Source organism: Pseudophryne corroboree, chromosome 8 (genome assembly GCF_028390025.1).
Source record: "Pseudophryne corroboree isolate aPseCor3 chromosome 8, aPseCor3.hap2, whole genome shotgun sequence".
Taxonomy (NCBI): domain Eukaryota; kingdom Metazoa; phylum Chordata; class Amphibia; order Anura; family Myobatrachidae; genus Pseudophryne; species Pseudophryne corroboree.
In genome coordinates, this window is record NC_086451.1 from 352,188,189 (window position 1) to 352,215,413 (window position 27,225).

Below are 27,225 nucleotides of genomic sequence, written 5' to 3' on the forward strand. Positions count from 1 at the left end.
CAAGGCCGCTAACTCAGACACCCGCCTTGTGGACGCCAAAGCCAACAGGATGACCACTTTCCAAGTGAGAAACTTCAACTCCACCGTCTGTAAAGGCTCAAACCAATGCGATTGAAGGGACAGCAACACCACGTTAAGTTCCCATGGCGCCACAGGGGGCACAAATGGAGGTTGGATGTGCAACACACCCTTCACGAAAGATTGAACTTCTGGTAGGGAGGCCAATTGCTTTTGAAAGAAAACCGAGAAGGCTGAAATTTGAACCTTAATTGAGTCCAACTTTAGGCTCGCCTCTACACCTGCTTGTAGAAAATGGAGAAAAGACACATACTTCCTCCAAATGCGGTGTGGTAATGTTTAGACGTTACTCCCATCCTGGCCTGAATAAGTGTGGGAATGACTTCACTGGGAATACCCTTCCGTGGTAGGATCTGGCGTTCAACCGCCATGCCGTCAAACATAGCCGCGGTAAGTCCTGGTATACGCACGGCCCCTGCTGTAACAGGTCCTCGCGTAGTGGAAGAGGCCAGGGATCTCCTATGAGTAATTCCTGAAGATCTGGATACCAAGCCCTCCTTGGCCAGTCTGGGACAATGAGGATTGCTTGAACCTTTGTTCTTCTTATGATCTTTAGAACTTTTGAAATGAGAGGAAGTGGAGGGAACACATACACCGACGGAAACACCCATAGTGTCACCAGTGCATCCACTGCTATTGCTTGGGGTCCCTGGACCTGGAACAATATCTCTGAAGCTTTTTGTTGAGGCGCGACGACATCATGTCTATGTGAGGAATTCCCCAACGACTTGTCACCTCTGTGAAGACCTCTTGATGGAGGCTCCATTCTCCTGGATGGAGATCGTGTCTGCTGAGGAAGTCTGCTTCCCAGTTGTCCACTCCTGGAATGAAGATCGCTGACAGCGCTCTTGTATGCTTCTCTGCCGAGCGGAGAACCTTTGTGACTTCTGCCATTGCCGCTCTGATTTTTGTTCCGCCCTGGCGGTTTATGTACGCTATTGTCCGATTGGATCAGCATGGGCAGATTGTGAAGAAGATGTTCCGCCTAGACAAGGCCGTTGTAAATAGCCCTTAACTCCAGAACGTTTATGTGGAGACAAGTTTCCTGGATTGACCATTTTCCTTGGAAGTTTACCCCTTGCGTGACTGCACCCCATCCTCGGAAACTTGCATCCGTGGTTATTAGGATCCAGTCCTGGATCCCGAACCTGCGCCCCTCCAGGAGGTGAGAGCTGTGCAGCCACCACAGGAGTGATATTCTGGTCTTTGAAGACAGGACTATCTTCCGGTTCATGTGCAGGTGGGATCCGGACCACTTGTCCAACAGGTCCCACTGAAATACTCTGGCATGGAATCTGCCAAACTGAATGGCCTCGTAGGTCGCCACCATCTTCCCCAACAACCGAGTGCACTGATAGATTGACACTCTTGGTGGTTTCAGAATTTGTTTGACCAGGCTCTGAAGTTCCTGAGCCTTTTCCACCGGAAGAAAAATTCTCTGTAGCTCTGTGTCCAGTATCATCCCTAAAAATGACAACCTCGTTGCCGGAATCAACTGATTTTGGCAAGTTCAGGAGCCAACCGTGTTGTTGAAGAACTGTCAGGGACAGGGCAACGTTTTTCACCAACTGGTCCCTGGATCTCGCCTTTATCAGGAGATCGTCCAAGTACGGGATAATTGTGACTCCTTGCTTGCGAAGGAGAACCATCATTTCCGCCATTACTTTGAAGAAAATCCTCGGAGCCGTGGAGAGACCAAACGGCAACGTCTGAAACTGGTAATGACAATCCTGAATTGCAAACCTCAGGTAAGCCTGATGTGGAGGATAAATGGGAACATGTAAGTAGGCATCTGTTATGTCCACCGACACCATAAAATCCCCTTCCTCCAGACTGGAGATCACTGCTCGGAGAGACTCCATTTTGAATTTGAATCTTTGCAGGTAGAAATTGAGGGATTTCAGGTTCAGGATTGGCCTGACCGAGCCATCCGGCTTCGGAACCACAAATAGACTTGAATAAAAGCCTTCTCCCTGTTGTGACTGGGGAACCCTGACGATAACCTGATTTTGACACAACTATTGTATGGCGTTGCAAATTACCTCCCTGTCCGGAAGAGAAACTGGCAAGGCCGATTTAAAAAAATCGGTGAGGGGGGACGTCTTCAAACTCCAATTTGTACCCTAGGGATAATATTTGTAAAACCCATGGATCCAGGTCCGAACAAACCCAGAACTGACTGAAGAGTTTGAGACGTGCCCCCACCGGTGCGGACTCCCGCAGAGGAGCCCCAGCATCATGCGCTGGATTTGGCAGAAGTCAAGGAGGACTTCTGCTCCTGGGAACCCGCCACGGCTGGTAATCTTTTACCCTTTCTAGAAGCAAGGAAGGAAGAACCTCGCCCTTTCTTGTATTTATTGGGCCAAAAGGACTGCATTTGATAGTGGTGTGTCTTCTTTTGCTGCGAAGGCACATAAGGCAAAAATTATGACTTACCCGCGGTAGCCGTAGATACCAAATCAGCGAGGCCATCACCAAACAAGACACCACCTTTGTACGGTAAAGCTTCCATATTTTTCTTAGAGTCAGTATCAGCATTCCCCTGATGAATCCACAAAGCTCGTCTAGCTGAGACAGCCATGGCATTGGCCTTTGATCCCAAAAGGCCAATATCCCTCACAGCTTCCTTTAGGTAAACTGCCGCGTCCTTGATATAACCCAGCGTCAAGGGGATGTTATCCCTATCTAGGGTATCTATGTCGGATGACAAGTTATCTGCCCACTTTTCAATAGCACTACTCACCCACGCAGAGGCAATGACTGGTCTGAGTAGTGTACCTGTGGTTGTATAAATGGATTTTAACGTAGCTTCCTGCCTACGATCTGCAGGGTCATTAAGGGCTGCCGTGTCAGGTGACGGAAGAGCCAACTTTTTAGACAACCGCGATAGGGCCTTGTCCACAATGGGGGGTGACTCCCACTTTTCCCTATCCCCAGTGGGAAACGGATAAACTACCGGAATCCTTTTGGGAATCTGAAATTTTCTGTCAGGACTTTCCCAGACTTTATCAAATAAAGTATTTAGTTCATGAGAGGGAGGAAACGTTACTTCAAGTTTCTTTTCCTTATACATACAGACCCTTTTATCCGGAACAGCAGAGTCTTCAGTGATATGCAATAACTCTTTAATAGCCACAATCATGTACTGAATGCTCTTTGCCAATTCTGGATCTAATCTGGAATCACTATAGTCGACACTGGACTCAGTGGCTGTGTCGGTATCAGTGTCTGCCAACTGGGTAAACGTACGTTTCTGTGACCCCGAGGGGACCTGAACTTGCAATAACATATCTTCCACAGATTTTTTCCATGCTTGGGGCTGAGACTCAGACTTGTCCAATCTTTTACTAATACGAGCTACATTAGCATTCAAAGCATTCAATACATTTACCCAATCAGGAGTCGGCGGTGCCGACATGGTCACCCCCACTGCCTTATGCGTCTCTAATACAGTCTCCTCCTGTGAAGAGCACTCAGCCTCAGACATGCCGTCACACGTGTAATACACACCCACAGACACACTGGGCTTATAGGGGACAGACCCACAGAGAAGCCTGTCAGAGAGACACAGAGGGAGTTTGCCAGCTCACACCCCAGCGCCAAATCAATGGGTCAGAAGCGTTAACTAAAATGCCCCAGACCTGTAGTGCTTTCATATTATATAATATTGCACCAATTAACCTGACCCCCCCCCCCCCCCCACCCCTTGTTTTGCACCCTGATACTTGTTCAGCAGTGTGAGGAAGGACCAGCGTCTCTGCACCCAGTGGAGAGGAAATGGCGCCGAGTGAGCTGTGGGGACGAAGCTTCGCCCCCTTAATGGCGCGCTTCCGTCCCGCTCTTTTATAATACTGATTAAACCGGTGGGGGTTAGGACAGTGTCTTACACTAATGTCCCCTCTTGCCAAACTTTTGCTGAGGTAATTTAAGCTGCCCAGGGCGCCCCCCTGCGCCCCGTCGTGCTGTGTGTGTGTGAGCGGGAGCTTGGAGCGCAGCGTCCGTCCGCTGCGCGGTACCTCAGGGAAAAGCTGTCACTGAAGTCTTCTTTCTTCTTCTACTCATATTCTTCTGACTGTGAGGGGGGTGACGGCCGGCTGTGGGAGCGAGCATCTGAGCGTACCCAGCGATCAAACCCTCAGGAGCTAATGGTGTCCTGTAGCCAGAAGCAGAGCCCTTGAACTCACTAGGAGTGGGTCATACTTCTCTCCCCTCAGTCCCACGAAGCAGGGAGGTTGTTACCAGCAGCCTCCCTGAACATAAAAAACCTAAAAAAAAATAAGAATTTACTTACCGATAATTCTTTTTCTCGTAGTCCGTAGTGGATGCTGGGAACTCCGTAAGGACCATGGGGAATAGCGGCTCCGCAGGAGACTGGGCACAAAAGTAAAGCTTTAGGACTACCTGGTGTGCACTGGCTCCTCCCCCTATGACCCTCCTCCAAGCCTCAGTTAGGATACTGTGCCCGGACGAGCGTACACAATAAGGAAGGATTTTGAATCCCGGGTAAGACTCATACCAGCCACACCAATCACACCGTACAGGTTGAGTATCCCTTATCCAAAATGCTCGGGACCAGGGGTATTTTGGATATGGGATTTTTCCGTATTTTGGAATAATTGCATACCATAATGAGATATCATAGCGATGGGACCTAAATATAAGCACAGAATGCATTTATGTGTCATATACACCTTATACACACAGCCTGAAGGTAATTTTAGCCAATATTTTTTATAACTTTGTGCATTAAACAAAGTGTGTCTACATTCACACAATTCATTTATGTTTCATATACACCTTATACACACAGCCTGAAGGTCATTTAATACAATATTTTTAATAACTTTGTGTATTAAACAAAGTTTGTGTACATTGAGCCATCAGAAAACAAAGGTTTCACTATCTCACTCTCACTCAAAAAAGTCCGTATTTCGGAATATTCCGTATTTCGGAATATTTGGATATGTGATACTCAACCTGTATAACCTGTGATCTGAACCCAGTTAACAGCATGATAACAGAGGAGCCTCTGGAAAGATGGCTCACAACAATAATAACCCGATTTTTGTAACAATAACTATGTACAAGTATTGCAGACAATCCGCACTTGGGATGGGCGCCCAGCATCCACTACGGACTACGAGAAATAGAATTATCGGTAAGTAAATTCTTATTTACTCTGACGTCCTAGTGGATGCTGGGAACTCCGTAAGGACCATGGGGATTATACCAAAGCTCCCAAACGGGCGGGAGAGTGCGGATGACTCTGCAGCACCGAATGAGAGAACTCCAGGTCCTCCTCAGCCATGGTATCAAATTTGTAGAATTTAGCAAACGTGTTTGCCCCTGACCAAGTAGCTGCTCGGCAAAGTTGTAACGCCGAGACCCCTCGGGCAGCCGCCCAAGATGAGCCCACCTTCCTTGTGGAATGGGCTTTTACAGATTTTGGCTGTGGCAGGCCTGCCACAGAATGTGCAAGCTGAATTGTACTACAAATCCAACGAGCAATAGTCTGCTTAGAAGCAGGAGCACCCAGCTTGTTGGGTGCATACAGGATAAACAGCGAGTCAGATTTCCTGACTCCAGCCGTCCTGGAAACATATATTTTCAGGGCCCTGACTACGTCCAGCAACTTGGAGTCCTCCAAGTCCCTAGTAGCCGCAGGTACCACAATAGGCTGGTTCAGGTGAAACGCTGAAACCACCTTAGGGAGAAATTGAGGACGAGTCCTCAATTCTGCCCTGTCCGTATGAAAAATTAGGTAAGGGCTTTTATAGGATAAAGCCGCCAATTCTGAGACACGCCTGGCTGAAGCCAGGGCCAACAGCATTACCACTTTCCATGTGAGATATTTTAAGTCCACAGTGGTGAGTGGTTCAAACCAATGTGATTTTAGGAACCCCAAAACTACATTGAGATCCCAAGGTGCCACTGGAGGCACAAAAGGAGGCTGTATATGCAGTACCCCCTTGACAAACGTCTGAACTTCAGGAACTGAAGCCAGTTCTTTCTGGAAGAAAATCGACAGGGCCGAAATTTGAACCTTAATGGACCCTAATTTTAGGCCCATAGACAGTCCTGTTTGCAGGAAATGCAGGAACCGACCCAGTTGAAATTCCTCTGTAGGGGCCTTCCTGGCCTCGCACCACGCAACATATTTACGCCAAATACGGTGATAATGTTGTGCGGTTACATCCTTCCTGGCTTTGATCAGGGTAGGGATGACTTCATCCGGAATGCCTTTTTCCTTCAGGATCCGGCGTTCAACCGCCATGCCGTCAAACGCAGCCGCGGTAAGTCTTGGAACAGACAGGGTCCCTGCTGGAGCAGATCCCTTCTTAGAGGTAGAGGCCACGGGTCCTCTGTGAGCATCTCTTGAAGCTCCGGGTACCAAGTCCTTCTTGGCCAATCCGGAGCCACGAGTATAGTCCTTACTCCTCTCCTTCTTATGATTCTCAGTACTTTGGGTATGAGAGGCAGAGGAGGGAACACGTACACTGACTGGTACACCCACGGTGTTACCAGAGCGTCCACAGCTATTGCCTGAGGGTCCCTTGACCTGGCGCAATACCTGCCTAGTTTTTTGTTGAGGCGGGACGCCATCATGTCCACCTTTGGTTTTTCCCAACGGTTCACAATCATGTGGAAGACTTCTGGGTGAAGTCCCCACTCTCCCGGGTGGAGGTCGTGTCTGCTGAGGAAGTCTGCTTCCCAGTTGTCCACTCCCGGAATGAACACTGCTGACAGTGCTATCACATGATTTTCCGCCCAGCGAAGAATCCTTGCAGCTTCTGCCATTGCCCTCCTGCTTCTTGTGCCGCCCTGTCTGTTTACGTGGGCGACTGCCGTGATGTTGTCTGACTGGATCAGCACCGGCTGACCTTGAAGCAGAGGTCTTGCTAGGCTTAGAGCATTGTAGATGGCCCTTAGCTCCAGGATATTTATGTGAAGTGATGTCTCCAGGCTTGACCACAAGCCCTGGAAATTTCTTCCCTGTGTGACTGCTCCCCAGCCTCTTAGGCTGGCATCCGTGGTCACCAGGACCCAGTCCTGAATGCCGAATCTGCGGCCCTCTAGAAGATGAGCACTCTGCAACCACCACAGGAGGGACACCCTTGTCCTTGGTGACAAGATTATCCGCTGATGCATCTGAAGATGCGACCCGGACCATTTGTCTAGCAGATCCCACTGGAAGGTTCTTGCGTGGAATCTGCCGAATGGGATTGCTTCGTAAGAAGCCACCATCGTTCCCAGGACCCTTGTGCATTGATGCACTGAGACTTGGCCTGGTTTTAGGAGATTTCTGACTAGCTCGGATAACTCCCTGGCTTTCTCCTCCGGGAGAAACACCTTTTTCTGGACTGTGTCCAGGATCATCCCTAGGAATAGAAGGCGTGTCGTCGGGATCAGCTGCGATTTTGGAATATTGAGAATCCAACCGTGCTGCCGCAGCACTATCTGAGATAGTGCTACCCCGACTTCCAACTGTTCCCTGGATCTTGCCCTTATCAGGAGATCGTCCAAGTAAGGGATAACTAAAACTCCCTTCTTTCGAAGGAGTATCATCATTTCGGCCATTACCTTGGTAAAGACCCGGGGTGCCGTGGACAATCCAAACGGCAGCGTCTGAAACTGATAGTGACAGTTCTGTACCACAAACCTGAGGTACCCTTGGTGAGAAGGGTAAATTGGGACATGTAGGTAAGCATCTTTGATGTCCAGAGAGACCATATAGTCCCCTTCTTCCAGGTTTGCAATCACTGCTCTGAGTGACTCCATCTTGAATTTGAACCTTTGTATGTAAGTGTTCAAGGATTTTAGATTTAAAATTGGTCTCACCGAGCCGTCCGGCTTCGGTACCACAAATAGGGTGGAATAGTACCCCTTTCCCTGTTGCAGGAGGGGTACCTTGATTATCACCTGCTGGGAATACAGCTTGTGAATGGCTTGCAATACTGCCTCCCTGTCTGAGGGAGACGTCGGTAAAGCAGACTTTAGGAAACGGCGAGGGGGAGACGTCTCAAATTCCAATTTGTACCCCTGAGATACCACCTGAAGGATCCAGGGGTCCACTTGCGAGTGGGCCCACTGCGCACTGAACTTCTTGAGACGGGCCCCCACCGTGCCTGAGTCCGCTTGTAAAGCCCCAGCGTCATGTTGAGGACTTTGCGGAGGCGGGAGAGGGCTTTTGTTCCTGGGAACTGGCTGTTTGCTGCAGCCTTTTTCCTCTCCCTCTGCCACGGGGCAGAAATGAGGCGCCTTTTGCCCGCTTGCCCTTATGGGGCCGAAAGGACTGCGCCTGATAATACGGCGTCTTCTTAGGTTGAGAAGCTACCTGGGGTAAAAATGTGGATTTTCCAGCAGTTGCCGTGGCTACCAGGTCTGATGGACCTACCCCAAATAACTCCTCCCCCTTATAAGGCAATACTTCCATGTGCCTTTTAGAATCCGCATCACCTGACCACTGCCGCGTCCATAAACCTCTTCTTGCAGAAATGGACAGCGCGCTAACTCTTGATGCCAGTCGGCAAATATCCCTCTGTGCATCACGCATATATAAAAATGCATCTTTCAAATGCTCTATAGTCAGTAATATACTGTCCCTATCTAGGGTATCAATATTTTCAGTCAGGGAATCTGACCACGCCACGCCCGCACTGCACATCCAGGCTGAGGCGATTGCTGGTCGCAGTATAACACCCGTGTGAGTGTATATACATTTTAGGATATTTTCCTGCTTTCTATCGGCAGGTTCCTTTAGGGCGGCCGTATCAGGAGAGGGTAGTGCTACCTGTTTAGACAAGCGTGTGAGCGCTTTATCCACCCTAGGGGGTGTTTCCCAACGTGCCCTATTACAGGAAAAACTACAGGCAGTTTTTTCTCACCAAACATAATACCATTTTTAGTGGTACTTGTATTATCAGAGATATGCAATACATTTTTCATTGCTTCAATCATGTAACGTGTGGCCCTACTGGAAGTCACGTTTGTCTCCTCATCATCGACACTGGAGTCAGTATCCGTGTCTGTGTCTGCCATTTGAGGTAACGGGCGTTTTAAAGCCCCTGATGGCGTTTGAGACCCCTGGACAGGCACAAGCTGAGTAGCCGGCTGTCTCATGTCGTCAACTGTCTTTCGTAAAGAACTGACACTGTCACGCAATTCCTTCCATAAGCTCAGCCACTCAGGTGTCGACTCCGCAGGGGGTGACAACTCTATAATAGGCAATTGCTCCGCCTCCATCTCATTTTCCTCCTCAAACATGTCGACACAATCGTACCGACACACCGCACACACACAGGGAATGCTCTGATAGAGGACAGGACCCCACTAGCCCTTTGGGGAGACAGAGGGAGAGTATGCCAGCACACACCAGAGCGCTATATATAGACAGGAATACCACTATAAAACGTGCTTTTCCCTTTATAGCTGCTGTTATTATTAGAAATGCGCCAAATTAGTGCCCCCCTCTCTTTTTTACCCTTTTCTGTAGTGCAGGACTGCAGGGGAGAGTCAGGGAGACGTCCTTCCAGCGGAGCTGTGATGGAAAATGGCGCCCGTGTGCTGAGGAGATAGGCTCCGCCCCCTTCTCGGCGGCCTTTTCTCCCGCTTTTTGGTGAGTTCTGGCAGGGGTTAAAATACATCCATATAGCCCTGGGGGTTATATGTGGTGTATTTTCGCCAGCCAAGGTGTTTACATTGCTGCTCAGGGCGCCCCCCCCCTAGCGCCCTGCACCCTCAGTGACCGAAGTGTGAAGTGTGCCTGAGTAACAATGGCGCACAGCTGCAGTGCTGTGCGCTACCTTGTTGAAGACTGATGTCTTCTGCCGCCGATTTTTCCGGACCTCTTCTTGCTTCTGGCTCTGTAAGGGGGCCGGCGGCGCGGCTCTGGGACCGGACTCCGAGGCTGGGCCTGTGTTCGGTCCCTCTGGAGCTAATGGTGTCCAGTAGCCTAAGAAGCCCAAGCTGGCTGCAAGCAGGCAGGTTCGCTTCTTCTCCCCTTAGTCCCTCGATGCAGTGAGCCTGTTGCCAGCAGGTCTCACTGAAAATAAAAAACCTAAAACTAAACTTTCACTAAGAAGCTCAGGAGAGCCCCTAGTGTGCACCCTTCTCGGCCGGGCACAAAAATCTAACTGAGGCTTGGAGGAGGGTCATAGGGGGAGGAGCCAGTGCACACCAGGTAGTCCTAAAGCTTTACTTTTGTGCCCAGTCTCCTGCGGAGCCGCTATTCCCCATGGTCCTTACGGAGTTCCCAGCATCCACTAGGACGTCAGAGAAAAGTAATTTCAGAGAAACTCAGTAGAGCTCCCCTGTAGTGCGTCCAGTCTCACTGGGCACAATTCTAAACTGGAGTCTGGAGGAGGGGCATAGAGGGAGGAGCTAGTGCACACCCCTTTTCAAAGTCTTAAAGTGCCCATGTCTCCTGCGGATCCCGTCTATACCCCATGGTTCTTTTGGTGTCCCCAGCATCCTCTAGGACGTATGAGAAATAACGTAACCGGGCTCCCACCTACCTGTCTTCCAGGCAGTGTGGTCCACCGTCATGCTGAAGGCTTTGCAGAAGCAGAACCAGAGGTCTGTTCCTGAGAACCTGCAGCTGCTGGTTTTCTGGGTTTAACTCTATTGCCTTTGATGGTTGTAGAAGAACCTTTGGATTTGCCTTTAAATTTTACTGTCCGAAAGGACTGCAGAGTTGGAGCAGAGTAGGTTTTCCTAGCTGGGGGTGCTACGGAAGGAAGGTATGTAGACTTACCCGCCGTAGCCTTGGATATCCATGTATCCAGTTCATCTCCAAAAAGGGCCTCACCTGTGAATGGCAGGCTTTTCACAACCTTCCTGGAATCCGCATCTGTAGTCCACCTGACCATTTAGCTATGGCCTTAGTGATCCATGCACAAGCAATAGCGGGTCTCTGGGCCATCCCAGCAGCAGTGTATAAGGATTTGAGAGTGGTCTCAATCTCGCAGTCAGCCGTGCCCTTTAAGGATGCTGCCCCAGGAACAGGTAAGACTATCTCACGTGACAACCTAGATACCGATGCGTCCACAATCGGAGGGTTTTCCCATTTCTTTCTATCTTCCAGAGGAAAGGGAAAGGATGTAATTAATCTTTTAGGGATCTGAAACTTTTTGTCGGGATTAGCCCAAGTTTCTTCAAACAGAGCATCCAATTTCTTTCATGCAGGAAAAGTAGCTGAGGATTTCTTTTTTACATTAAAATAAGATTCCTCCTCTACCTCCGCCACCTTGTCAGGAATGTGCAGGACATTTCTGATAGTTTCTATCAGTGCCTGTATTCCTTGTGACAGGACTGCATCTTCCCCACTCGCATTCACTTCACCCTCCTCTGTGTCTGACGTATCGTCATTAGTATCAGCCTGCATGAGCTGGGCCAGAATACGCTTTTGTGGGCAAATGGCAGGGGCCTGAGACGCTGGTATGGGAACTGAATCTCTATTCATCAGGTCATCCATAGACTGTCTTAAGAATTGCGTCTCTTTCTCAGTATGGGATATTTTAGTAGAAATATTAGATATCCACTTAACGGAATCTAACCATGGGGGTTCTGACCCACTAGCCTGAGAATGTGTACTATTCTGGGTACATGGTAGCGAGTCTCCCGGGGAGGAGAAACATTCAACTGTGCAGGAAACACAGTCCTGGGCATGGTAGCGTCAAGGTATACACACACACCCACACACAGAAGGTGAAAACACAGTTTAACCCACAAAGAGCCCGCAGGGAGACACAGAAAATGGAGCCAGCCACACCGCACCCTTTTTGCCAAGTAAACTCAGATAGGTTGCCACACTAAGTCCCTTAAGAGGGCTTAGTATTCTACAACACTCACCCCCCCACCCCTTTCTAAGACCCCTGGTACCGCTGAGGAGACGTGGAGTCTTTGTGGAGGAGCTGCGCTTCCCTGTGATGTGTAGGCTGCAGAGGGAAAATGGCGCTTGTGAGCTGCTGGATCCGCTCATAGTGAAGCCCCGCCCCCGTAATGGTGCACAGTTTCCAGTTTTTTTTATACTGGCCTGAGGTTTGTGGTTTGCTTAACAAAGGGTTAGAACCCTTGTGAAGCTATTTGCCAGTGTGAGTATTTATTGGTGGCTCTGCGCGCCCCTCCCAGCAGGACACACTCACCGCATGTCCTCCTGAGCCCCGGAGCGCAGCCTGCATGTCAGCGCTGCGCTACTACCCGTGTGCCGCCATTACCGCCGGCGACCCGCTAACCGGTGACGCCAGCGTTCTACTCACCACTCTTCTTTCTTCTGGCTCTGTTCGGGATGGCGGCGTGCTGCGAGAGGGTACGCTCGCCCTGGTGGGGCTTGCGAATGACTCCCTCAGGACCTCAGTGTCCTGTCAGTGGAAAAACGGGACAATTAACTCTTTAGGAAGTTGGGCCGTTCTCCCCCCCCTAAGTCCCACGAAGCAGGCATGCTGGTGCCACCCAGCAATGCCTGTAAAGCAACAAACCGAAAATAAATGCAGAAAACTCTTCAGGAGCTCCCCTAGCTGTGACCGGCTCCTCCGCGCACATTTTCTAAACTGAGTCTGGTAGGAGGGGCATTGAGGGAGGAGCCAGTGCACACTATTGATTTCTTAAAGTGCCCAAGGCTCTTAGTGGACCAGTCTATACCCATGGTACTAATGTGGACCCCGGTATCCTCTAGGACGTAAGAGAAATACACCATAGTCCTGTGCAGTATAAGGTACCATGTACAATGTATAATTCAAGTGCACAGTCTGGAACCTGATCCCTAGAGAAAGAGGTAGCATCCCCCACTCCCCACCCCTGGGGGTTTTCCCTATACTCCTGTGGTCTAGTACAACCTTGCATTGGACCAAGAATACACAGTGTGCTGCCATCTCTGTAACTCCCCTGACAAGACAGTAATCTGCTAAAATGATTTGTCCATAACTATGTCCCCCCAAGTTATCCTTTTCCCCATGCCTGCATAGTCTGGAACCTGCTCACAATGTTCCCTACATTTGGTGCTTGAATAAAGATGCGTATTCTACTACAGTAGACTAAATTTACAGTATGCAAAACTGGAACCAGCAATGTGGACATTACATTTTCCCCATTCATACTGGGTTCAGTCATCCCATCGGTACAGATTGAGCCTCGTGAGTCCTCTCTTTTCATGCAGCCACTGGAAAACGGGGAGCTGTAACCTTGTGGAACAAAAAAAAGTAATTAAGGCAATAAAGGGTACTTCTAATAAATGGCTAGTAAAATAGAGCAATGTACAGTATATTAGAGGAGGGGGCAGTCTCTGAGCACCCCTCCCGCCCTGCTGCGCAGCTCATATACAGTGAAGGCTTTTCTGTGCATATATTTGAGAAAATGGTTTTGCCGTCATTTTCTCAGTGATATCGCTAATGCATGTGCACATGTCTCTTGGAATATTACAATTTCACCATTTTCCCAGTGATTTCTGTAACAGGGACTGCCAGGTAAGTTCAATCAGTGGAGGGTAAGCGACGTGGCCCCCTTGGGTGAACCACATACCATGCACCCAATATAGATAAGCCACTGTATATGTGCCAGGTGATGTGAAAAAAATGTAATGTTCTGTGGTCTCCCCTCCATCTTACCACTCTCCATCTTACAACTCTCAAGGTCCTACAGCAAGTCCCACTGATGTTTCCAAAAAAGAATGATTTTAGGAAAAATCAGACTCGCTCTGGAGGTGTGTGAAAAAAGACACAGTGATCCCACTTTTTTTGTCCTGTAACTGAATACCAAAACCTACTGCTTTTTACATTTCCTGTCTGCAATTGTATTCCCCCTTGGTATGCAGTCAATTTGCTGGCTGTCGGGATCCCGGAGGTCGGAATCCCGACACCTGCTGAAATGACGGTGGTCAAAATCCCGACCGCCGCCTGGAATCCCAACTTGGGGGGTGGTCCATGCCACCACCCGAGGGGGTAGATATTAGTGTGGCGACCTAAGGTCGCCACCGGGCCTGAAGCATGGCGAGCACAGCGAGCCCGTGAGGAGACTTGTTGCGCTTGCCGCCGGTATTCCAGCTGTTGGGATTCCGGTGTTGGTCTTCTGACCGCCAGGATTCATACTGATTCCCCCCCCCCTGTCTTTTAGGGGATACAGTATCTCTTTCATTAAATGACAATGTTTATTTTTCCCCCCTCAAATACTGGTCAGTTTAATTTTGTTTATGAATAAAAGAAGCGTTATGGTAGACTTATCTTTGATATCTCTCTTTCTGCGAAGTACATAGCATCCATAGGGAACATCGGGGTTGTAGGTGGTGGATCAGAAATCCGGGCACTAAATAGTTACAGCTTTCAGCATATCCCAAGAAGCACGGTTTCTCTCCTCTATAACCCCGACTCCAGGCACAGGCCATCAGTTTTGTTAACCAGATATACTATAGAGTGTTCTAATTAGACAATCTGGAATTGCGCAACAACCATAGAGAAGCAGCCCAGAGGTGAGACAGACCCCAGGGAGTTTTTCTCCAAACAACTCCAAAGTGGCAATAGTTATTTGTAGGTGATGGGGATGTCCTTCCTCAGGCGCTAATGACAATTATGACACGTTAAAGTGACTAGGTGCGGTCACAGAAATAACACAATTGTGATACCAAAGTGCAAAAAGAGAATTTGTGAAAGTTCCTGATCTTTAAAATTAGATGGACGGGAGGATTCTTCCTCAATATTTGTTCCTCTTTTTATATATTCCCATGTGAAAAAGGAAAAAGGAATATCATGTGTAGCACAGTAACAACATATTTTAATACTGACATACAAACATGACAAATAATGGGACAAAATATACAATGGCATGTAGGACTGTCCCAGTCTCTGTGGGTGGGGAGTCAGAATAATTACCAGCAGGTCTGGGAACTACCAAGAGATTCCCAAACAAGTTCTTAAAATGTCCAATCGCCTCTCCGGATAAGCTGACTGGATTCCGTTCCTGCCAAAAGTTCTGTAACCCAGATGTAACCACAGAAGCTGCAAGGTCCACTGCTGACCCCTCAATAACCAACGCGTTTCCACCTGCTTTGCTGCAGGTCTTTTTCAAGGTGAGATGAGGGGTAGTCTGTTGAATCCGAATTTAAACTTGTATTCAGCCAATCCTCATTCTGATGTAATTATCCTAAAGAGCTGTGTGTTTCCATGACTACAAGGTCCTCCAATCCTGTTAAGGGGCTGACCGTGGTTGTGTTACGTCACTTCCGGGATCGCGGACTTCAACTGAAAATGCCAGCGTTATGCGGCTCATTTCCGCCAACCTCCCTAGCGTGTGTGCCAACCCGAATCGGAAGCCACAGACATCGGCTTCCGCCCACCTCACCGCCGGTACCCATGGAAACCAAAGCCGCGAGATCCCGGCCTTTCGCTTCCGCCCGTCTCGTCGTCCTAATCGAGGCCGGAAGTGCTGTGGTTTGTGCGGCTCCTACTTCCGCCAACCATCCTAGATACATAGCCGCCAACCATACCCGGAAGTGTCTCTCACAACCACCTCGGCCCTCATGATATGTACATCCCGTAATCCAAACATTAAATATAAAGTGCTTTATAATGATTAAAATTTGGTTCCTTTCCAGATGAACTAAAATTAAAAAAACATGAATAAAGAAAATAAATAAAGGACTTGTTTAATAGACTAAAACATATGAGTGTGCAAAAAATAAACAACATGTGCAATTAAAAATAAGAATTTACTTACCGATAATTCTATTTCTCGTAGTCCGTAGTGGATGCTGGGGACTCCGTCAGGACCATGGGGATCAGCGGCTCCGCAGGAGACAGGGCACAAAAGTAAAAGCTTTAGGATCAGGTGGTGTGCACTGGCTCCTCCCCCTATGACCCTCCTCCAAGCCTCAGTTAGGATACTGTGCCCGGACGAGCGTACACAATAAGGAAGGATTTTGAATCCCGGGTAAGACTCATACCAGCCACACCAATCACACTGTACAACCAGTGATCTGAACCCAGTTAACAGCATGATAACAGCGGAGCCTCTGAAAAGATGGCTCACAACAATAATAACCCGATTTTTGTAACAATAACTATGTACAAGTATTGCAGACAATCCGCACTTGGGATGGGCGCCCAGCATCCACTACGGACTACGAGAAATAGAATTATCGGTAAGTAAATTCTTATTTTCTCTGACGTCCTAAGTGGATGCTGGGGACTCCGTCAGGACCATGGGGATTATACCAAAGCTCCCAAACGGGCGGGAGAGTGCGGATGACTCTGCAGCACCGAATGAGAGAACTCCAGGTCCTCCTCAGTCAGGGTGTGCCCCTGACCAAGTATCAGCTCGGCAAAGTTGTAAAGCCGAGACCCCTCGGGCAGCCGCCCAAGATGAGCCCACCTTCCTTGTGGAATGGGCATTTACATATTTTGGCTGTGGCAGGCCTGCCACAGAATGTGCAAGCTGAATTGTACTACACATCCAACTAGCAATCGTCTGCTTAGAAGCAAGAGCACCCAGTTTGTTGGGTGCATACAGGATAACAGCAAGTCAGTTTTCCTGACTCCAGCCGTCCTGGAAACTATATTTTCAGAGCCCTGACAACATCTAGCAACTTGGAGTCCTCCAAGTCCCTAGTAGCCGCAGGTACCACAATAAGCTGGTTCGGGTGAAACACTGTCACCACCATAGGGAGAAACTGGGGATGAGTCCGCAGCTCTGCCCTGTCCGAATGGACAATCAGATATGGGCTTTTTTGAGACAAACGCCGCCAATTCTGACACTCGCCTGGCCGAGGCCAGGGCCAACAGCATGGTCACTTTCCCTGTGAGATATTTCAAATCCACAGATTTGAGCGGTTTAAACCAATGTGATTTTAGGAATCCCAGAACTACGTTGAGATCCCACAGTGCCACTGGAGGCACAAAAGGGGGTTGTATATGCAGTACTCCCTTGACAAACTTCTGGACTTCAGGAACTGAAGCCAATTCTTTCTGGAAGAAAATCGACAGGGCCGAAATTTGAACCTTAATGGACCCCAATTTGAGGCCCATAGACACTCCTGTTTTCAGGAAATGCAGGAAACGACCGAGTTGAAATTTCTTCATGGGGCCTTCCTGGCCTCACACCACGCAACATATTTTCGCCACATGTGGTGATAATCTTGTGTGGTCACCTCCTTCCTGGCTTTGACCAGGGTAGGAATGACCTCTTCCGGAATGCCTTTTTCCCTTAGGATCCGGCGTTCAACCGCCATGCCGTCAAACGCAGCCGCGGTAAGTCTTGGAACAGACATGGTACTTGCTGAAGCAAGTCCCTTCTTAGCGGCAGAGGCCATGAGTCCTCTGTGAGCATCTCTTGAAGTTCCGGGTACCAAGTCCTTCTTGGCCAATCCGGAGCCACGAGTATAGTTCTTACTCCTCTACGTCTTATAATTCTCAATACCTTGGGTATGAGAAGCAGAGGAGGGAAGACATACACCGACTGGTACACCCACGGTGTTACCAGAACGTCCACAGCTATTGCCTGAGGGTCTTTTGACCTGGCGCAATACTTGTCCAGTTTTTTGTTCAGGCGGGACGCCATCATGTCCACCTTTGGTCTTTTCCAACGGTTCACAATCATGTGGAAGACTTCCCGATGAAGTCCCCACTCTCCCGGGTGGAGGTTGTGCCTGCTGAGGAAGTCTGCTTCCCAGTTGTCCACTCCCGGAATGAACACTGCTGACAATGCTATCACATGATTTTCCGCCCAGCGAAAAATCCTTGCAGTTTCTGCCATTGCCCTCCTGCTTCTTGTGCCGCCCTGTCTGTTTACGTGGGCGACTGCCGTGATGTTGTCCCACTGGATCAATACCGGCTGACCTTGAAGCAGAGGTCTTGCTAAGCTTAGAGCATTGTAAATTGCCCTTAGCTCCAGTATATTTATGTGGAGAAAAATCTCCAGACTTGATCACACTCCCTGGAAATTTTTTCCCTGTGTGACTGCTCCCCAGCCTCTCAGGCTGGCCTCCGTGGTCACCAGCATCCAATCCTGAATGCCGAATCTGCGGCCCTCTAGAAGATGAGCACTCTGTAACCACCACAGGAGAGACACCCTTGTCCTTGGAGATAGGGTTATCCGCTGATGCATCTGAAAATGCGATCCGGACCATTTGTCCAGCAGATCCCACTGAAAAGTTCTTGCGTGGAATCTGCCGAATGGAATCGCTTCGTAATAAGCCACCATTTTTCCCAGGACTCTTGTGCAATGATGCACTGACACTTTTCCTGGTTTTAGGAGGTTCCTGACTAGCTCGGATAACTCCCTGGCTTTCTCCTCCGGGAGAAACACCTTTTTCTGGACTGTGTCCAGAACCATCCCTAGGAACAGCAGACGTGTCGTCGGCAACGGCTGCGATTTTGGATATTTAGATTCCACCCGTGCTGTCGTAGAACTACTTGAGATAGTGCTACTCCGACTTCCAACTGTTCTCTGGACCTTGCCCTTATCAGGAGATCGTCCAAGTAAGGGATAATTAAGACGCCTTTTCTTTGAAGAAGAATCATCATTTCGGCCATTACTTTGGTAAAGACCCGGGGTGCCGTGGACAATCCAAACGGCAGCGTCTGAAACTGATAGTGACAGTTCCGTACCACGAACCTGAGGTACCCTTGGAGAGAAGGGCAATTTGGGACATGGAGGTAAGCATCCTTGATGTCCAGGGACACCATATAGTCCCCTTCTTCCTGGTTCGCTATCACTGCTCTGAGTGACTCCATCTTGATTTGAACCTTTGTATGTAAGTGTTCAAAGATTTCCCATTTAGAATAGGTCTCACCGAGCCGTCTGGCTTCAGTACCACAATATAGTGTGGAATAATACCCCTTTCCTTGTTGTAGGAGGGGTACTTTGATTATCACCTGCTGGGAATACAGCTTGTGAATTGTTTCCAATACTGCCTCCCTGTCGGAGGAAGACGTTGGTAAAGCAGACATCAGGAGCCTGCGAGGGGGAGACGTCTCGAATTTCCAGTCTGTACCCCTGGGATACTACTTGTAGGATCCAGGGGTCCACTTGCGAGTGAGCCCACTACGCGCTGAAACTCTTGAGACGACCCCCCACCGCACTTGAGTCCGCTTGTACGGCCCCAGCGTCATGCTGAGGACTTGGCAGAAGCTGTGGAGGGCTTCTGTTCCTGGGAATGGGCTGCCTGCTGCAGTCTTCTTCCCTTTCCTCTATCCCTGGGCAGATATGACTGGCCTTTTGCCCGCTTGCCCTTATGGGGACGAAAGGACTGAGGCTGAAAACACGGTGTCTTTTTCTGCTGAGATGTGATTTGGGGTAAAAAAGGTGGATTTTCCAGCTGTTGCCGAGGCCACCAGGTCCGATGGACCGACCCCAAATAACTCCTCCCCTTTATACGGCAATACTTCCATGTGCCGTTTGGAATCTGCATCACCTGACCACTGTCGTGTCCATAAACATCTTCTGGCAGATATGGACATCGCACTTACTCTTGATGCCAGAGTGCAAATATCCCTCTGTGCATCTCGCATATATAGAAATGCATCCTTTAAATGCTCTATAGTCAATAAAATACTGTCCCTGTCAAGGGTATCAATATTTTTAGTCAGGGAATCCGACCAAGCCACCCCAGCGCTGCACATCCAGGCTGAGGCGATCGCTGGTCGCAGTATAACACCAGTATGTGTGTATATACCTTTTTAGGATATTTTTCAGCCTCTCAGCTGGCTCCTTGAGGGCGGCCCTATCTGGAGACGGTACCGCCACTTGTTTTGATAAGCGTGTGAGCGCCTTATCCACCCTAAAGGGTGTTTCCCAACGCGCCCTAACTTCTGGCGGGAAAGGGTATACCGCCAATAATTTTCTATCGGGGGGAACCCACGCATCATCACACACTTCATTTAATTTATCTGATTCAGGAAAAACTACAGGTAGTTTTTTGACACCCCACATAATACCCTTCTTGTGGTACTTGTAGTATCAGAAATATGTAACACCTCCTTCATTGCCCTTAACATGTAACGTGTGGCCCTAAAGGAAAATACGTTTGTTTCTTCACCGTCGACACTGGAGTCAGTGTCCGTGTCTGTGTCGACCGACTGAGGTAAATGAGCGTTTTAACGCCCCTGACGGTGTTTGAGACGCCTGGACAGGTACTAATTGGTTTGCCGGCCGTCTCATGTCGTCAACCGACCTTGCAGCGTGTTGACATTATCACGTAATTCCTTAAATAAGCCATCCATTCCGGTGTCGACTCCCTAGAGAGTGACATCACCATTTCAGGCAATTGCTCCGCCTCCTCACCAACATCGTCCTCATACATGTCGACACACACGTACCGACACACAGCACACACACAGGGAATGCTCTGATAGAGGACAGGACCCCACTAGCCCTTTGGGGAGACAGAGGGAGAGTTTGCCAGCACACACCAAAAACGCTATAATTATACAGGGACAACCTTTATATAAGTGTTTTTCCCTTATAGCATTTTAATATATATATATACATATCGCCAAATAAGTGCCCCCCCTCACTGTTTTAACCCTGTTTCTGTAGTGCAGTGCAGGGGAGAGCCTGGGAGCCTTCCCACCAGCATTTCTGTGAGGGAAAATGGCGCTGTGTGCTGAGGAGAATAGGCCCCGCCCCCTTTTCGGCGGGCTTCTTCTCCCGTTTTTCTGAGACCTGGCAGGGGTTAAATACATCCATATAGCCCCCAGGGGCTATATGTGATGTATTTTTAGCCAGAATAAGGTACTATCATTGCTGCCCAGGGCGCCCCCCCCCAGCGCCCTGCACCCTCAGTGACCGCTGCTATGAAGTGTGCTGACAACAATGGCGCACAGCTGCAGTGCTGTGCGCTACCTTATGAAGACTGAAGAGTCTTCTGCCGCCGTTTCTGGACCTTCACTTTTCGGCATCTGCAAGGGGGGTCGGCGGCGCGGCTCCGGGACGAACCCCAGGGTGAGACCTGTGTTCCGACTCCCTCTGGAGCTAATGGTGTCCAGTAGCCTAAGAAGCCAATCCATCCTGCACGCAGGTGAGTTCACTTCTCTCCCCTAAGTCCCTCGTAGCAGTGAGCCTGTTGCCAGCAGGACTCACTGAAAATAAAAAACCTAACAAACTTTTACTCTAAGCAGCTCTTTAGGAGAGCCACCTAGATTGCACCCTTCTCGGCCGGGCACAAAAATCTAACTGAGGCTTGGAGGAGGGTCATAGGGGGAAGAGCCAGTGCACACCACCTGATCCTAAAGCTTTTACTTTTGTGCCCTGTCTCCTGCGGAGCCGCTGATCCACATGGTCCTGACGGAGTCCCCAGCATCCACTTAGGACGTCAGAGAAAAGATTTTTTCTTTTTATAAAAACCATTTAAATTCGAAATCATTATTTAATCCAGAAGGATGCAATGTATTGAATTCATATATAGCCCGCATTTAATTTTTGGCTAGGGTTGACATAATGTCATTTTGTCTGTTAGTACATTTTATTAATTTAAACCCTGCGAATCTGATAATATGTTTTATAGAGTTGTTGTGATGAACTTTAAAATGGTTCGATAAAGCATGCGTGGATAATCCTTTTTTTATGTTTCTGCAGTGCTCACTTATTCGTACTTTGAGTGGTCTGGTAGTACGTCTAATATAAAATAAATGGCAAGAGCATTCGATAAAATATAACACATTTTTAACATTGCAAGTGATAAAATCATGTATTTTAGCAGTTTTTCCGTTGATACATACTGTATCTAACTTCTTGGAACCCTCACCTTTAATTTCCCTGCACCCAATGCAGGTCCCGCATCGGTGAAACCCTTTTGTTAAAATCCTGCCTTCTCTTTTTTTCGGTGGGAGATAGCTCCTTACTAGAGAGTTTTTTAAGTTCGGGGCTTTTCTATAAATAAAAATAGGATGGTCTTGAATTACATCCCCAACTATTGGATCCTTTTTTTTAAATATTCCAGTTTTTTCTAAAAGATCTTTCCAATAATTTATGTTGTGTATTAAAACTAGTGATAAAAGCCCATTCATAGTATCCTTTCTTATTTTTTTGTTTTGCTTCATTACTTAAAAGAGTTTCTCTATCAAGTGCCTCTATATCACCAAATGCTTGCTCAATTTTCTTATCATAACCACTTTTTTCAAATCTATATTTTAAATCCTTTGCTTGCTGTTGGTATATATCATCGTTCGTGCAATTCCTTTTTCATCTTTTTAATTGACCGTGAGGGATTGAATTTAGCCAATTAGGGTGATGGCAGCTATTTATATTAATATATGCTTGAGAGTCGGTTTCTTTAATAAAAGTTCTAGTGCAGAATTTCCTATTTTCTTGTGAGAGGGTGATATCCAAAAAGTTAACTTCCTTATGATTTATATTGAACGTCAACTGTATATTTAGATCATTCCTATTAAGATATTCACAGAACAGGTCTAAAGTTTCTCTGTCACCTCTCCATATAAAAAGGATATCCTCGATAAACCTTCTCCAGGACACCAGGTTCGCTCCAAATGGGTTCTGGGTCCAGATACAATCTGTTTCCCATTGACCCATGAATAAATTTGCGTAACTAGGAGCGAACCTGGTGCCCATGGCTGTCCCTACCTTCTGGATAAAAAAGTCCCTTGTAGTCATGGAAATACACAGCTCTTTAGGATAATTACATCAGAACGAGGATTGGCTGAATACAAGTTTAACTTCGGATTCAACAGAGAGGAAAGACGGAGACCTAAATCTAAGCCTCTTTAAAGAAATGCCAGAATGCTGGAAGTTCGAAACTTAGTGGCATCATAATGCTTAGCCTCACACCAAGTAAAGTAGGCATGCCACACTCTATAGTATATACATGCCGAGGCAAGTTTGCGGGCCTTCAGTATAGTCTGAATGACAGCCTCAGAAAAACCTTTGGTCCTCAGTAGCGATGCTTCAAGAGCCATGCCGTCAAAGACAGACGATCCAGGTCCGGGTGAAGACAAGGACCTTGAGATAGAAGGTCCCGTCATTGAGGAAGTAGAAGGGGTCGCTCTGCGGAGAGTACCTGGAAATCTGAGAACCAGTGCCACCTGGGGCACTAGAATGTGCATTCCTCCTTCCTGTTTGAACTTCCGAAGCACTCGAGGTAGAAGGGATACCGCAGGGAAGATGTAAGGCAGGCGAAAGGTCCACGGGACCGCCAATGCATCCAAGAACGCTACCTGAGAATCCCTGGTTCGTGATACGCAGTCTCAAACCTTGTGATTGTGTAGAGAGGTAATGAGATCCACGTCTGGGAGACCCCATCTGTCCACCAGTAGTTGAAAGACCTCGGGATGAAAAGCCCACTCTCCGGCGTGAACATCTTGATGACTAAGGAAGTCTGCTTATCAGTTGAGTACAACTGGAATGAATACCGCCGATATGGTTGTTATACAGCTTTCTGCCCAACGCAGAATCTCGAACACTTCCATCATCGCCATGTGGCTGCAAGTGCACCTTGATGGTTGATACAAGCCACAGTGGTAGCATTGTCCGACTGGACTTGGACCGTTCTGTTCTGTAAAAGAGGCCGGGCCAGGGTCAATGCATTGAACACTGCCCTCGACTCCAGCACATTGATTGGAAGGTGAGCTTCTTCCCTGGTCCAATGTCCCTGAAATGAGTGCTGCTCTGTCACCGCTCACCAGTCATGAAGACTAGCGTCCGTTGTTAGAAGGACCAAGTTGGGAATCCAGAAGGGACGTCCCATGCTCAATGGCTGGTTCCGGAGCCACCAGGTCAGCGATAGACAAAATTCTGGAGTCAAGGAGATCATTTGAGATCTGATCCGAAGAGGCAGACCGTTCCACTTGGAGAGGATCAAACGTTGTAGAGGACAGGAATGAAACTGAGCGTACACTACCATGATGAAAGATGACACCATCAGGCCTAGAATTTCATAGCCGAGTGTACCAACACCCAAAGATGGTGACGGAAGTGACGTACTTTGTTCTCTATTTTCAGAACCTTGTCTGGCGACAGAAACAGTCTTTGACTATCAGTGTCCAGGAGTGCTCCCAGGTGCACCATGTTTTGGGACAGAACCAGGGTGGACTATTTCCAGTTTATCAGCCAACCGTGAGCCTGCAAGAAGATCACCGTTAGTTGGAGATGACTTAGGAAAACTTCCTGTGAGTTCGCTAGAATCAGCAAGTCATCTAGGTACGGAAGAATCCATACACACTGGCGATGGTTACGAGCCGTCATAACAACCATGACCTTGGTAAATATGCGAGGAGCCGAAGCCAGTCAAAATGGCAGAGCCTGGAATTGGTAATGTAGAGTGCCCATAGCAAACCGCAGGAACTGCTGATGCGAAGTGGCAATAGGAATATGCAGATACGCATCCTGTATATCCAGGGAAACCATGTAGTCCCCAGGATTCATGGCCAGAACTATTAAATGCAAAGTTTCCATGCAAAATTTGGAGACTCTCAAACATGTTCAATGATGTGAGATTGAGAATAGGCCGGCGTGACCTGTTGGGTTTTGGAACCAGAAACAGGGTCGAGTCATAACCTCTGCCCTTTGGGACGGAGGAACCGGCACAGTCACTCCCGACTGAAGAAGACAACTGACCGCAGTTTGTAAGATATGCGCATTTATCTGGTCCGATTGTGGGCCCGTGGTGAAATACTGGTGAGGAGGGCATCCCTTGAACGAGATGGCATACCCGTGAGAGACAACAACTTCTAGCACCCAGTCGTCTGAAGTGGTCGTATGCCAAATCTAAGCAAAGTGCAGATGTCAGCCTCCCACCCTGGGGTCCCCCAGGGGGAGGCCTGTCCCGTCAGGCCGCTGGCTTGTCAGTTTTTGCAGAAGGCCGAAGAGTCACCCAGAGTTGTTTGGCCTTGGAAGATTTGGAAAGGCGAGATTGTCTAAGGAATAACTGTCCCTTAGCCTTTCCTTGGGAACTTTTAGCCTTCTGAGCAAGGTTAGTTGGGGGTAGAAAGGCTATATTGGCTGCCGCCAAGGCAGCCACAATTTTATTCAGTTCTTCCCCAAAAAGAATATCCCCTGTGAAGGGAAGAATTTCCAAGGTTTTCTTGGAATCTAAGTCCACCTTCCAAAGTTTTAACCACAGAATACGGCGCGGCAGAATGGACACAGCAGACGCCTTGGCGGCCAACACTCCAGCCTCAGATGATGCCTCCTGAATATAAGAAGCAGTTTTAATATGAGCAAGAAACATTTTGCCCTCTTCAGAAATATCTAGAGGCAGCTCTTCCTCAAGTGCCTGCACCCAAGCTTCAATAGCCTTTGCGGCCCAGGATGCAGCCATAGTGGGTCTATGTATAGCCCCTGTGTGGGAATAGATAGATTTTAGGCAACTTTCAATACGTTTGTCTGTCGGCTTCCTCAGGGAGGTGACAGTAGTAACAGGCAGAGTGGATGACACCACTAGACGGATGACATGAGAATACACCGGGGGTGGATTTTCCCATTTGTTGCAGATATCTGCTGGCAGAGGATAACGAGCTAAAGCCTGTTTAGACAAAGGGAACTTTTTACCAGGAGTGGTCCAGGGTTCCCGTCTAATGTCCAGTAAATGATCAGTTTTCTTAGCCACCGTAGTGGATTCCTCCTCATCCAAGAGCTGTAGAATCTGCTTTATAGCATCTACCAGAGCAGGGACTAAAATCGAGGCTTCCTCCTCTGCAATACAGGAGTCTGTGTCAGATAGGGCTGTATGCTCCCCCTCCTCTTCGGATGAAACTTAAGAGAGAACAGTGGACTGGGAGGACGAGCTAACCTGCTCTAATTAAAGGCTTTGTGCCACATCTTGGGTGTCTACGTTTTTTGGTGTGAGGGTATCTTTCAGGAAAAATACTCGGCTGAGCATAACCAATTATTGATCTAAAAACTTCAACACTTACCCCAGGCTGGGATTTCAATCAAGTCCTATAGGAATATGTTGTGAACATTTGCCTTTTTAATTATTTATGGACTTCATTACAGACAATTGCTTTTGACAATCTATCGCCCTCTGGTGTTTGTCTACATTTCTACTGTTCCCACTAACAGGGGTTCTACCGCGAGGTACTTTTTGAAGCGTGTGAAAAGGGTTCCTTTTTTGTATCTATAAATATATTAATATAAACATATTCTGTGAGCTCTAAACCAAACAGCACCTGTGCCCAGAGTGTAGCAGAATAGTGATAGTTATCTGAGATACACTGAAAGTGAAACCAGACAGCAGAATCCGCACACACAGTCACACACAATGCAGAAATTATGCAATATAACTGCAATGAACACTTATATCAACTACTCAGCCTATAGATAAGCAGGTAGGATAAGTAAGTGATGTAAAAACCTGGCCTTCAGGCGTTTTTACAGGGAGACATAACCCAGCAATCCTGGAGACCTGCTTGCTTCCTTGCTGTATGATGGCCGCGCGGTCTCTGTCAGGGAAGAGGGAGGCAGCTCAAGGGTGGAAAATCTGTAGTAGATGGCGCCCAGGGCTGGGGGAGGGGCTACAGGTCAAAGCGCTGCCTCCCCCTATGCTGATCTTGAACCCCAGGTACTATTGGACCTTAATAAATAGGTGTGAATACACCTGGACCTGTGCCCATTTGCCCTGCTGGTCTAGTGGGGTCCCTGTTTGAAGGCAGTGTTCACGTCAGCACATCGGTCCGTCTGCCCAGACCGCTGGCGGGCCGCGATTTAACAGCAGTTCCCGCTGAAGGAACCCACTTACCTGACTCCCCAGCGCCGGCCACGCAGTCCTGGCTCTAAACCACAGCGTGTGCCAATAACCGCTGGTGTCCCCTGCCGCAAGTACCCGTCTAATAGGCTTCCGCCAGCAAGAGTTTCGGCGCCGGCTGGGAGGTGCTGGAGCTGCATCGCTGAAGTCACTCTGACTTACAGCGCTGCTAGCCCAGAGAAAAAGAAAAAAACATTTCCAGTAAAAAATATACAAGTTTTGGGGCTGCAGAAGCAGCCCTATTCAGTGCACCTGCTTGCTGCAGGCACCAACTCAAAACTGATGGCCTGTGCCTGGAGGCGGGGTAATAGAGGAGGGAAGCAGTGCATTTGGGATATGCTGAAAGCTTTAACTATCTGGTGCCCGGATTCCTGATCCACCTTCTACAACCCCATTGTTTCCTGTGGAACTCTATGTACCCTGCTACAGAAATGAATGAAAAGATTAAAGGGCATCAGAGTGTCTTT

The 27,225-nt window shown here is 48.3% G+C and overlaps 1 protein-coding gene across 2 annotated transcripts in view; it reads right to left on the reverse strand.

Annotated features, from left to right (window-relative positions):
• DOCK11 (dedicator of cytokinesis 11) overlaps window positions 1-27,225 on the reverse strand; it is a 981,167-nt gene that overhangs the window by 416,108 nt on the left and 537,834 nt on the right. For both annotated transcript variants that reach the window (XM_063937505.1, XM_063937504.1), the window contains one exon: window positions 13,156-13,256. In XM_063937505.1, the coding sequence (XP_063793575.1) occupies window positions 13,156-13,256 (101 nt within the window). The remainder of the gene's footprint in view (window positions 1-13,155; window positions 13,257-27,225) is intronic.